This window comes from Ailuropoda melanoleuca, chromosome 6 (assembly GCF_002007445.2).
Source record: "Ailuropoda melanoleuca isolate Jingjing chromosome 6, ASM200744v2, whole genome shotgun sequence".
Classification (NCBI taxonomy): Eukaryota; Metazoa; Chordata; class Mammalia; order Carnivora; family Ursidae; genus Ailuropoda; species Ailuropoda melanoleuca.
The window spans coordinates 101,881,401-101,893,522 of NC_048223.1; the positions used below are offsets into that span (position 1 = coordinate 101,881,401).

The 12,122-nt window shown below is 47.2% G+C and overlaps 1 protein-coding gene and 1 long non-coding RNA gene across 4 annotated transcripts in view; both read right to left on the bottom strand.

The window, feature by feature from the left end:
- SEC31B (SEC31 homolog B, COPII coat complex component) overlaps positions 1-12,122 on the bottom strand; it is a 35,954-nt gene that overhangs the window by 3,775 nt on the left and 20,057 nt on the right. Inside the window, exons 11-19 of the mRNA XM_034663617.1 lie at positions 10,622-10,894; positions 8,534-8,608; positions 8,186-8,284; positions 7,730-7,829; positions 7,036-7,214; positions 6,646-6,772; positions 6,130-6,275; positions 5,231-5,404; positions 4,347-4,508 (exon numbers count right to left, since the gene is read on the bottom strand). Of these exons, the coding sequence (XP_034519508.1) occupies positions 4,347-4,508; positions 5,231-5,404; positions 6,130-6,275; positions 6,646-6,772; positions 7,036-7,214; positions 7,730-7,829; positions 8,186-8,284; positions 8,534-8,608; positions 10,622-10,894 (1,335 nt within the window). The remainder of the gene's footprint in view (positions 1-4,346; positions 4,509-5,230; positions 5,405-6,129; positions 6,276-6,645; positions 6,773-7,035; positions 7,215-7,729; positions 7,830-8,185; positions 8,285-8,533; positions 8,609-10,621; positions 10,895-12,122) is intronic.
- Positions 7-2,071, bottom strand: LOC117802733. Of its 3 annotated transcripts, none has more exons than XR_004626237.1 (3): positions 1,983-2,071; positions 1,031-1,345; positions 7-415 (listed from the first exon to the last, which is right to left on the bottom strand). It is a non-coding gene; the product is annotated as an uncharacterized LOC117802733 (long non-coding RNA). The 3 variants fall into 3 exon arrangements; XR_004626235.1 differs by having other exon boundaries at positions 716-1,345; XR_004626236.1 differs by lacking the exon at positions 7-415 and adding an exon at positions 423-774.

Genomic DNA, 12,122 nt, shown 5'->3' on the forward strand with positions numbered 1-12,122 from the left:
GACTGGCAAGCTGTCCTTCTCATAGATTCCCTATGGACTAGTCCTCAGTGATTCAGTGTCACACTGCTCCCACTAGAGCAGAGTTGGGGAAAGGGGCACCCCCTCTTCTCTGTAGTAAGAACATTTGCTACCTGTCTACACCAGTTCCCCAGTGCAGTATCGGCCTCCCCCTTGAGGAATGAGGCCCATCTACCATGCTCCCTGCTTTTCTATACCCAAGGAGAGTTGGAAAGTTTCCAAGAGGAGGGGAACACACTGTTCCTCTCACCTGCAGGCTGAATTCTCCTGGAGCTCCTGGGGGAGCATGGCCCACACCAAGGACAGAAGGCTGTGAGGAAAGGACCCCTCGTGGCTCAGGGGTGAGGCTCACAACTGGAGCAGTAATCGGTGCTAGGGGCATAAATATCTCTGGTAACTAGAGACAGAGAAAGAAAGGCATATGAGTCGAAGCTGAGAGACTTCCTAGCCCTGCTTTGAGAGAGCAACAGAAGTTCTGAGTGAGCAAGGGGACAGAGTAGCAAGTAGGGAACCAGGAGTTGGGGAGACTGATACATGCATGCAAAAAGGAAAGAGGAGATGGCTGAGGGGAGAATGAGTGGAAAAAGGGACAGGATAGTGTGTGTGCCTGACAAGGGGATGGGCTGAATTCTGGAAGAAACTAGAATGTGGGTCATTAGTGAATGTATGAGGGGCAGGTGGCAAGAGATGAACGGACCTTTTTCCTCTGGAGGTTTGCCCTGAGCACTAGGGCGTTTTTCAAGGAATCTTGAGGTCCTGCATAGCACAAAGATAGAGGTATTTAGGGGCACAGTCAGGAGCACTGGAAATTTTCAGTTTGAAGGCCAGTAAAATTATTTTAGTTGGCGTCGATCACACCTCCCTTTGCAGACCAGCCATACTCTTAGTTGCCATTCTCCAACCCAATGGCCCCAATTCACTGGCATGAGGAAAGATTCCTAAGGTGGTCGTGGAGGGGGGAAGAGAAGGAGGCAATGACCCAGAAGACGGAAGCCATGGAAAGAAGACTGACCTGGGTGAGCAGTCAAGAGGCCAGTAGTCGGGAAGGCACTAGAGCATGCGGCACCTGGCCCTCCTGGAGGGTGTGTCACAGAGAAATTGACAGGAGGGGCTAGGGACTGAAGGCTTGTAGGGCTGACACCTGGTAGTCTCACAGGAAGCGAAGGGAACAGTCGAGTAGTCTCAGCCAGGGAGGTAGAGGCAGGCTGTATGACGTCTGGGGGTACCATGGGTGGAGGTGCACCAGAAAGAGGCCATGTTCCAGGGAACCCCATGGGGTTAGGAACTTGGGCTTTTTGCCCTCTTAATAGTGGTGACTCAAATAAAGCTGAAAAGGAACAGAAACAGGTCATTTTCCACCAAACTTCAATTTGGGAGAGACTTGGAGCTATCAGTGAAAAATAAGGCAGCAATAAAACAAACAAACCTAAAAATGATAATGAAAGAGTAATATATGTGTATGGAGATCTGCCATTTACAAAGTACTTTTAACTATTCCTCATTTGAGGGGCGCCTGGGTAGCGCAGTCGTTAAGTGTCTGCCTTCAGCTCAGGGCGTGATCCCGGCATTCCGGGATCAAGTCCCACATCAGGCTCCTCCGCTGGGAGCCTGCTTCTTCCTCTCCCACCCCCTGCTGTGTTCCCTCTCTCCCTGGCTGTCTGTCACACAAATAAATAAAATCTTAAAAAAAAAAACTATTCCTCATTTGACCCTAAAAACAATCCTGTGGGGTTGAAGTGACCAATATGATAGCTATTCTCACTTCTCAAAAGAAACAGTGGCTAAATCTCTTGCCCTTAGACACAAAGCCAGTAAGTGATAGTACTGGGGATTCAGACTTCAAATTCCAAGCTCCTCTCACTACATAGTACACATAATGCTCCCTAAATCCATTCTGGCCATGCCAACTGTTTTCCTCTGTGTTCTGTCCAGACAAATCTCGACTCACTCACTCACTCACTCACCAGGCCTTACACCAGACGCCAAGGGCAAAGGCTGGGCTGCCTGGAGATCAGGTGCCCTGTAGTCCCTTATAGTCTGTGTTTGGGAGATTNAAGAAGAAGAAGAACAAAGTGCAAGGAATTATCCTTCCTCATGTCAAGACTTAATGTATAGACGCAGTATTCAAGGCAGAGTGGTATTGTCAGAGGGAAAGACACACAGATCAACAGAACAGAATGGAGATCTGAGAAATAAATCCATATAAATAGGCCCAGTTAATTTTTGACAAAGGAGCAAAATCAATTCAACGGAGGAGAGACAGCCTTTTCTTTTCTTTTCTTTTCTTTTTTTTTTTAAAGATTTTATTTATTTATTTGACAGAGAGACAGCCAGTGAGAGAGGCAACACAAGCAGGGGGAGTGGGAGAGGAAGAAGCAGGCTCATAGCGGAGGAGCCTGATGTGGGGCTCAATCCCATAACGCCGGGATCACGCCCTGAGCTGAAGGCAGACGCTTAACCGCTGTGCCCCCCAGGCGCCCCTCTTTTTTTTTTTTTTTTTAAGATTTTGTTTATTTATTTGTCAGAGAGAGGGAGAGAGAGTGTGTGTGCACACAAGCAGGGAGAGCAGCAGGCAGAGGGAAAAGCAGGCTCCCCGTTGAGCAAGGAGCTGGATGCGGAACTTGATTCCAGGACCCTGGGATCATAACCTGAACCGAAGGCAGACTCTTAACTGACTGAGCCACCCAGGCATCCTGAGACAGCCTTTTCAATAAATGATTATGGATATCCACTGGCAAAAGAAAAAAAAAGAAGCTTGACCTAAACTTCACACCATATGGAAAAATGAACTTAAAATAGAACACAGACTTAACTGTAAAACATAAAACTATAAAACTTTTAGAAAGAACATAGAAAAACTTTAGGGGACTGTGGACTGGCAAAGGCATAAAAGACATGATCCATAGAAAGAAAACTATAAATTGGACCTTATTAAATTAAAAATTTTTGCTTTGTGAAGGACCCTGTTTAAAAGATGAGAAGACAAACTCTTGCATAGTTATAGAGACACACACACACACACGCACGCACACACACGCACTGGTGAAATCTGGATCTATGGATTGTACTAATATCAGTTTCTTGGTTTTGACATTGTACTATGGTTGTGTGGAACACTGGCAGGAGGTGGGATGGGGATGTGATGCATGAGACTTCCCAGTACATTTCTTTGCAACTTCCTATGAATCTGTAATTATTTCAAAATAGAAAGGAGAGAAGGAGAGGCAGAGAGACAGAGAGAGGGGGGTACGAGAAGGAAGAGGAGGGAGGGGAAAGAAAGAGGAAAGAAGAAAGAAAATTAGGGTGAAAATTGAAGGTGGGACAGGATGAATCATCAGAGCTTCTGCCTGATACCTCTATTTACCATCACGCTGGATTTTGTTCCCCAGTCCCTCCAGCAGGATCCTGGTATCCTAAGTTAAAAGCACCCAAACCATCTGGGCACTGCGGCCAGGAACCTGGGGGTCAGTCCCCCCACTTCAAAGACTCCTCTAAACCATCACCAATTTCTGTCAATTCTACCTATTTAGTATCTTAAATCTAACTTTATTCTCCAGCTTTAGGTCGTTTCATGTCCTCATCATCTCTTGCTATTGCCTCTTAAATGCCTCCAGCCCCGCCCTTCCTAAACATATAGCTAGTCATTCCCCTGCTTAAGACCATTCAATTTCAGGGTCAGGTCTAAGGTCTTTAGCACAGAATTCCAGGTCCTTCCTGCTCTATCTCCTACCTGTTATTCCAGCTTCATCTAACTCCCCTACAACAAACACCTCTTTTGCAGCCCCATTAAAATATTAGTAGTTCCTCAAATGGGCTTTGCTTACTCTCCCTTCAATGCTTTCATAATGCTGTTCCCACTGCTTGAAATAGCCTTTACCTACTCCTTCCCTTGCCTAAATAACTTTTAATCTTCAACACTCAGATCAAACATGATATTCTAAAACATTTCCTAAACTTCTCCCGCTCCCCCAAAAACTAAGTTGCTTTTTTCTATGTGATCCCATGGTCCCTTATCATACCCCAATCATGGCATTTATGAATTTTACTGTACTTACTTTTTACATATTTATCTTTCCACTAGACTATGAACTAATTAAGGGCATGAATCATGGTTTGTCTACATTTCTGTTCTAAGAGCCTAGCAGTTGTCTGACAATCAGTTATTAGAAAAATAACTGAATCTATGCTCTACAAAGTTGGGAATTTTCATCATTTTTGTTCACTAATATATTCCAAGTGCCTAGAACCATGCTAGGTATCTGACAGACATTTAGTAAGTATTTCTGAATGAATGAGCAAATGAATGAACAAACCAAACCAGGTCTTACCTGGTGAGAAGACTGGAATCCCAATCTATAAGATGATGTTTCTTTAGAGTGGAGGGTAGGTCCCACAATGACCCGGGGGAAGGGGAAAGGAGGACACTGTTGGCCCATGACACCAGAACCCTGGGCATGAAAAAGTCGATCTCTCAGCTGCTGAACTGGTGGCTACAAAAGTTATAAAAATGAAGAACTGTGTTAATGAAAATTAAAACAAGTGAACATCCTTTCTTATGTGCCTGGCCCCATATAGCATTCAAACTTCAGTTGGCACTCTACACTTCAGCCACCTTAGAGGACTCAAAGGTCCCTAATCCCTGCCAAGCCTCCCTCCTTGCTGTTTCTTCTGCCTAGAATGGCCTACAACTGCTGGTAAGCTACTTCTCTCTCTCTCTTTTTTTTTTTTTTTAAAGATTTTATTTATTTATTTGACAGAGAGAGAGACAGCCAGCAAGAGAGGGAACACAAGCAGGGTGAGTGGGAAAGGAAGAAGCAGGCTTCCAGGGGAGGAGCCTGATGTGGGGCTCGATCCCAGGACTCTGGGATCACGCCCTGAGCCGGAAGGCAGACACTTAACGACTGAGCCACCCAGGCGCCCCAAGCTACTTCTCTTTGAAGGTCCAGCTCAACTGTTTTAACCACTGGGAAAACTTCCTTGACTGCTTTGGGCAAAACCAGCCCCTTTCCTAGAGACCCACAGTGCCTAGTATAAGCTTCTGACACTGTAAGTTACTGACATCTGATTTCCCCCAAGGGACTGTGAGCTTCCTGAGGGGCTAGATCTCATTTATCCTAGAATTTCAGCATTTGCATAGTGCCTCGAACATGGAAGTGCTCAGCCAATGTTAGATGATTGAAATGGTTTGCTCTCTCTACGTGGTCCCACTCACCTGAGTACAGACACTGGGTAGGTAGCTCATGGCAGTGGCCAGGCTGCCCTGGGCTGCCAGGAGGTTGGCATACTGGGTAACCCTGTAGGTTGTGGCAGGGCCTGAGCTCACCCCGTCAGAACCCTGCAGTAGCTCCAAGCTCTTATTAAGGACCATCACCTTCTCCATCAGGTCCTATAGGAACAGGGATAAGTGCAGTCAGGTCTCTTCAAAGCACATTCTGCTCTCTAAGACCAGGCAGTTCACCCAGGGACTTCCCACTATGGGCATGAGGGCACCTGGTCATGGCCAGATATAGGCAGCAGGTGATGATACGTAAGAGATGTGACAGTTAAAGAAGAGCCTCTTGGCCTCACCTCCCAAGCTGTTAGCATTTGCTTCAACTAGCTCCATCTGGGTCTTAGACTCTCATACATCTCTGCCTCTTTTTTTGCTTTCTTTACCCTTTACTCCGCTAGTACATCATCAATTTCAGGCTCTGTTATACTATTGTTTCATCTGTGACTTTGTCTTCCTATGAGTCTTCTCTGGTTACCTGTAGAGTGTCTGGTACAATTTAAATACACAGAAATTTTCATAGCAGCTAGTAGGAGGGCCAGGCTCACAATTATTCAAATAGAGAATAAACTTGTATAACCAAACCTAAAGTGGGAAAAAATTATGAAGCTTAATACCTAAGCAGCTGTTGCTCAGTCTCCCGACTGAGAAGGACAGAGGGAGGGGCTAGCTCATCCCTGGGAAAAGGTCCCAGACACTGAAGGCCCTTTTCTCCTCCTTAATATATTGATTCCAGCCTGGGTACCCGGAAGACTTGTCTCTGATGTCCCTGCACATCCTTATTAATAGCCTCTCCTAAGAGCCTGGTATGGAGTTACCAGTGCCCTGCAGAGAAGGAGTACCTGTAGAGCCAGAGGGGATGAAGCCCGGTGGCATTTTGCCCAACACTCCACCAGCTGCTCCACACTCCCTGAGCACACATAACAGAGTCTGGCTTCAGAGGTTAATGCTCTGCCACCCTCCTGCTCCATGCGAGTACCCAGCATGTCTGCAGAGAGATGGAAAGTTCTTTAATGGCATAGCTTTCCTGTGCTTCTTCTCATTCTCCTGTTTGAAAATAGGTGAAGGACCATGAGCTGTGGGACAAGTAACCACAGTGGCTTCGGACAATACTGAGGCCAATATTGCTCTACAGTGAAGGGCAGAGCTCTTGCATCAAGATGTAACGAGAAAAAGTAAAACAGGACAATACTTGATCCCTACTGTAGTCCTTGCCTCCGAGCTGAACCAAACCTTGGCCCTGACAACATGGCCTGGCCTCCCAGAGCTCAGGCTGCTCCTGTGCCTCCTCCCTCAGCATGTCCGTTAACTCCACGCTAGAGTCACACCACTCCATCCTGAAACCTAGGGCCACCTACCACAAAGCTCAGGGAATTTCTCTGGCCCGGAGTATGTCAGTAGCAAGGCCAGTGCCTCCTTCCAGTTCTGCAGGCTACAGGCACACACCATATCCTCCCAATTCTTCTGTACAACACAGGCTAGCAGCTATAATGGGCAGAGAGGGAAGGAGGTCATCAGCCATCCACCCACCACAGGCAGTCAGAGTCACACACAGGGACATGCTGAGAAAAGCTGCTGGTGAGCAGGCTTCCTATTAGACCACTGACTAGGGGTTGGGGGCGAGGTATGGGTGGTTGGAGTAGGAAGAAAGAGAGCCTGGCATATCTTCTAAACACCAAGGTGTAGGCATCCACCTGACAAAGTCCAAGTAATCCCCTCCCCTCCTCTCCTGCACAGTGGGCAGTTACCGAAGAGATTCTGGTTTTCTTCTTGGCCCAGTAGCACTCTTGTGTTTGCTTTAGCAGATCTGCGCCGCCAGCCTGGGCCAGGATGATGGCATCAGCAAAGCGCTCTTCCTTCAGACACAGCTCCACAGCAGGGCGCAGTTCTCCAAGCAGGAGAGCCTGGCTCAGGAGTCCATCAGTGTCTGCAGGCAGAGGCACCCCCTCCAGGTTCGCCTGCCCTCGACCCTAGCTTCCTGTCCCCTACAGGGCCCACAGTATACCGCTTCTACCTCTGTATCACTCAGCCTCCCTTGCCCCAAACAAAACTCCCAAGTTTCACTCCTCAACAACAAAACGTAGTAGGCTGTCCCAAGTGCCAGGTCCAGTGGTAACACTCTAAGGACAGGGCTCAAGATGAGGGAGGGCCTCCTAACGGCAACATCAGAGGTATAGTGTGTGCTTGCTCAGCAAGAACAGGGTCACAGTCTTTTAAGTAAGAAAACAGTAGAAAAAAATATCCTGCTAGAAGCGCTTCCACAGGAAAGACATATCCATGAAAATCTAGAGAGAGCTCTAATCAGTAACAGAACCACCCAGCATTTGTGATGGTGGGAGGGAGGCAGGAGGCAGGGAACAAGCAGAAAATGTTCTCAAGTCCAAGAACTCTAAGCCCACCTACTCCCACACACAGCATTTCTCTCCCTCAGGATCAGAGTACCTTCTGTGATGGGGATCTCCCATGGAGCCATATTCTGAGGGACCAGCTCATCAAAGAAGGATGAGGAGGCAGAGGCTTCCTCTGTGATGTGTTTGGAGGTCTGTAAAAGAAAGAACAGAGGTGGCTATTTTGGAAATGAACTGAAAACAGAGAGAGAGCTGGCTTAGTAGCTCTCTCTGGGAGCTCTACTATCTCGCCCTTAATGGGTAAAGCTGAAGAATAACCAGATAAGATTTGGGACGGGCTCTAGTTCATGGATAAAACATAGCTCCTCTCCCAGCGCAAAAGCTTATGCACTCTGTTTCTCACTGGGGTTCCAAGAAGTGAGGAGTTTGAAGACTTCTACAGAAGCCAAGCACTTTACGAGAGCAAAGCAAAGGGCCAGGAAGAGGCAGATGCCCTAAAGGCAGGTCTCCTGTGTTACCCCACGTCTGGCTGTCTGGGCTCCAACCACACCTGGCTGCAGAAGGCCTGCTGTCTGTTACTATGGAGATCATCTCCCTTGGACTGAGGGCTCTCACCCAGTCTCAAGTCACTCTTCAAACACGTGGCCATCTGTAAGGAGAGACCTATTAGTACCCTCTTCCCAGCACAAGGTCAAACACCTATTATGTTTTCTTCCCAGTTCCACACCGCACCGACTGGACTCTCTAAGATCCTTGGACTATTTACCTGGGGAAAAGCCTACCTCCAAAAGGTAAAATGTCTGTATATGCATTAATGAGATAATTGAGATGGTTTCCACTGACAGCATTCTCTTCTTCTCTGCCTCAAGTACAGGCTTCTGGTATGAAAGCAGCTTACCTTCTTCTGAAGCTCATCTTTACTGTATCCTAATAGTTTTAGAAATTTCATTCTGGAGTCTTCCTCTAAGGTCACCTAAGGAACCACAGAACACACAAGTCCCCGTTAAATCAATGTGAATGACCCTCTCTTGCATAAGCCAAACATCTGTGTCAGTGTACCTTCTAATATAGTTCTTCATACTACCAGAAGTGCCCTATTGAGGCCAACACCATCTGTTCCCTTTTTTCCCCAGATTTGATCCTGCTGGGCTGGAGGCATGATGTTAACAAAACCCTTTCCCGCTTCTACATGAGAACTGGACCTTCTGTTGACTTACTAGATCTGTTAGCCTGGTTACCTGGTAGAGTCAAATGTCAGCTATGTTTCCAGACAACATTGCTTGTGATGGATAAATTGCATCTGCACTGGAACTATACAAACTTAAATAGCATCTGTGGACACCATGCTCCAGGCTTCCCTGATTGCAAGGACTCTTGTAACTGAACAGATCTCTTGTAGGGACTCTAGAAACATTTTTGAAGTGGGTACAAGAAACACTGGCTCTTGTGGGCACGAGGCTTCTAAGCCGGGGCCACCTACACACCTGCTTTGTGTGCATCTCGTCACCTTGCACCTGAGCTGTCATCCAGGGAGGTGAAGAGGAGAACTCTGAACTGCTGCATAGGCTGCTGCAAGAACCCCCACAGAAGAGCGCCACCTGCTGCTGCCCTGCCCACAAGCTGTGGTTCCTGTCCCAGATCCTTCTGAGGAGACTGATGCCAAGTGAACCTAGAGTATTGTGAGTCTAAATATCTAGTTGAAAACACAGTTTGTAGGGGAAGCTGCATAGATACAATAAACAAAGGCAGCTTACCCACTCAGTGTCCCAGATACTGGGGGCCAAGACTTCCTGAAGCCCTACCCCCATCTGGGTTAGACGGCTGGGCCCTTCATTTGCCCTACACAGAACCATGACTTCTGACTACTGTCTTTCTCACAGTGTCTCAGGGCTCCCTCCTTCTCCCATACTCATCCTTTGGAAATGTTCAGCCACATTCAGCTTCAGGACCATCGATGGACAGCTCTTGGGTAGCTTTTTCAACCAGACTCCCCTCTGTCCTTAGGTACTGCTGCCTCCTTTGTTCAGAAGAATAAAAGCTCGGGGCGCCTGGGTGGCACAGCGGTTAAGCGTCTGCCTTCGGCTCAGGGCGTGATCCCGGCGTTACGGGATCGAGCCCCANAACTCCTGATGGCGCCCTCTATTCTCTTTCCCATTCCACCATTCCTGCAGCAGTTGCCTGTATTCTGCTTACAACAAAAGCATCATTTCTTATTCCTTTCTTCCCATACCTTTTTCTAGCTTCTCTCTACAGCTGATGATCTTTCTCAATCCTGTCTCCTTCCCAAGTTCCTCGTGTCTACCATCACAAAGTTCTACTATGTCTGAAGCATAGACCCCAAGCCATTCTCAGATCCCCTGGGACAGAGACTCTGTCCTTTCTGCATTATACACTATGATCCCAAAACTTTGAATAATCCTTTCACTGCCCGTCTGGTCAGTTCTCTTTCTCCCTTTAGTTCTCTCCTCCCATCTGCTCAATTCCTCTGACAAGTGGAGCAGTCCTCCTGATGTCACACACTGGAACTTGAACCATCCCTCCAGAGTATATTGGTACTTAAGCCCTGAGTCCCACCACAATAACTTGCCTTGGGTTACCTGACAAAAACTCAAAGACTTCTCATGATGATGCCCCCTTCCAGACAATCCTCTTTCCTTCCTTCCTTTCCCTTCTCTCTTCCCATCACATTATCTGCCCTTTGGCATGGCATAAAAGCCTTCACCTTAGCATTGGTAAAGTATCTAGGACATCAGCAATAGAAGTAAAAAAGGCAAATGTCACTTGTACCCCTCAGCTTCCTTAGCTGCAAAAGGTCTCTGAACCACTGGTAAAAGGTGATGGTTCTGCATCCAGAGGGTGGTATGGTGTAGCAAAAAGCCTGAGAGGTCAGGGCCTCTGTAATGTAGGTCACAGTGCGGTTGTCCATCTCCTAGAGTTGCCGGCTTTGAGGAAACACTTCAGAGGAGCCAGCCTTCAGGCTTCCTACCTTCAGGAATTGCCAGAGCATCTTTTCACTTTGCAGTGGTGTTTGTTCAATCTTGTTCTGACAATAATTCAGGAGATTTCCTGATCCCAGGGCCTCCCGCAGCTCAGTTGACCGCCTCAAGAATTCAGATTCTGTGATGACTTGACTAATGAAGACTAGGTGGAGGCAAGGCTGTGGCACCTGATGGGCAGGGGTGCTGGGGAGGCCAAAGGTAACCAGCTTCCCCCCAAACTGGTGAGGAAAAACAAGAAAGGTAAAGGTCATATCTTCAAGCTAAAAATTAACACCAAGTCCACATCACAGGGAAGGCTATTTATTCGTCGACCCTAGGATAGGAAATCAACAATAAGAACTCCTGGGGGTGGAATAGGATCAGGAAATGAGTAGCAAATGCACCCCTATACCAAAACCACCTCTACATTTTTAGCACCATCAGCTTAAAACTCCAGTGCAAGGTACTCATCTTCTCACCTGTGCTGGTAGCACCATTCTCCCAGTCACCTGGACCAAATGCCTTGGCATTATCACAGTCTTTATACCACCACAGCCACAGCCCCGTAACAGAAGTCTTACCTCTTCTTGTGCAGTGTCTCTCACGGAGGGCCCCTCTGTCCCATTCCCCGTGCTTCCACAGCCAGGTTATCGGAATAGGCTGCTATTCTGAGTTTTCTTCCTCCAATCCAAGCCTTAGACTACCACCCTATACCTATGGCTGCGTAGGAGTGTGTCCTGGTTTCACAAGGCCACAGAAGAGAGCCTAAGGTCCTCTGCCCGTAGCATACAAAATCCTCCAAAGTCAGGGCCAGACTCTCTAGCCTCTCTCTATTTGCTCATTTATGTGACTGCTCCACATCCCCAAAGTTCCCAGTTCATTTCTGCTTCTGAGCCTTCACCCACCAAAACAGCCCCACCTGAGCATCCTTCTCGCCAAATGAGGTACCCTACCTACAGCATCTGTCACCAAGCAGAGCTTAGTAAAGTTCCTTGACTCCAGCTGGCTGCGCATTAAAACAATGTGAGGAGCTACCCAGCCATCAGGCTGTACTCCAGACAGTAAAATATGAATCTCTGGGGGTGGGATTAGGCATCAGTATATTTTAAAGTTCTTCAGGTTGCAGCCATAGTTGACAACTACTGCTTACTCCCCAACCCTTCACTATTTCCCTTCCTGAGACCTCCTCCTTAATGAACTTTCCCAGTTGGAATTCTTCACTTGATCCCTACAGCACAAACCTACACTACAGATTAGTGCTAAACAAAGCAAACTTAACTTTTGATTTGTTAATATTTGATAGTCTTACAAAGTGCTTATGTGTATTCTTATTTGAGGTTCATGTCAATTCCCTAACACAAGCTGAACACGTATTACTATCCCTGTTTTACAGATAATCCCGAATTAAGCGACCTACCCAGGGTTACCCAGCTAATAAGTGACAGAGCTATGATAAGAATGCAGGCCTCCGGCACATGGATGGCTCAGTTGGTTAAGTGTCCAACTTTT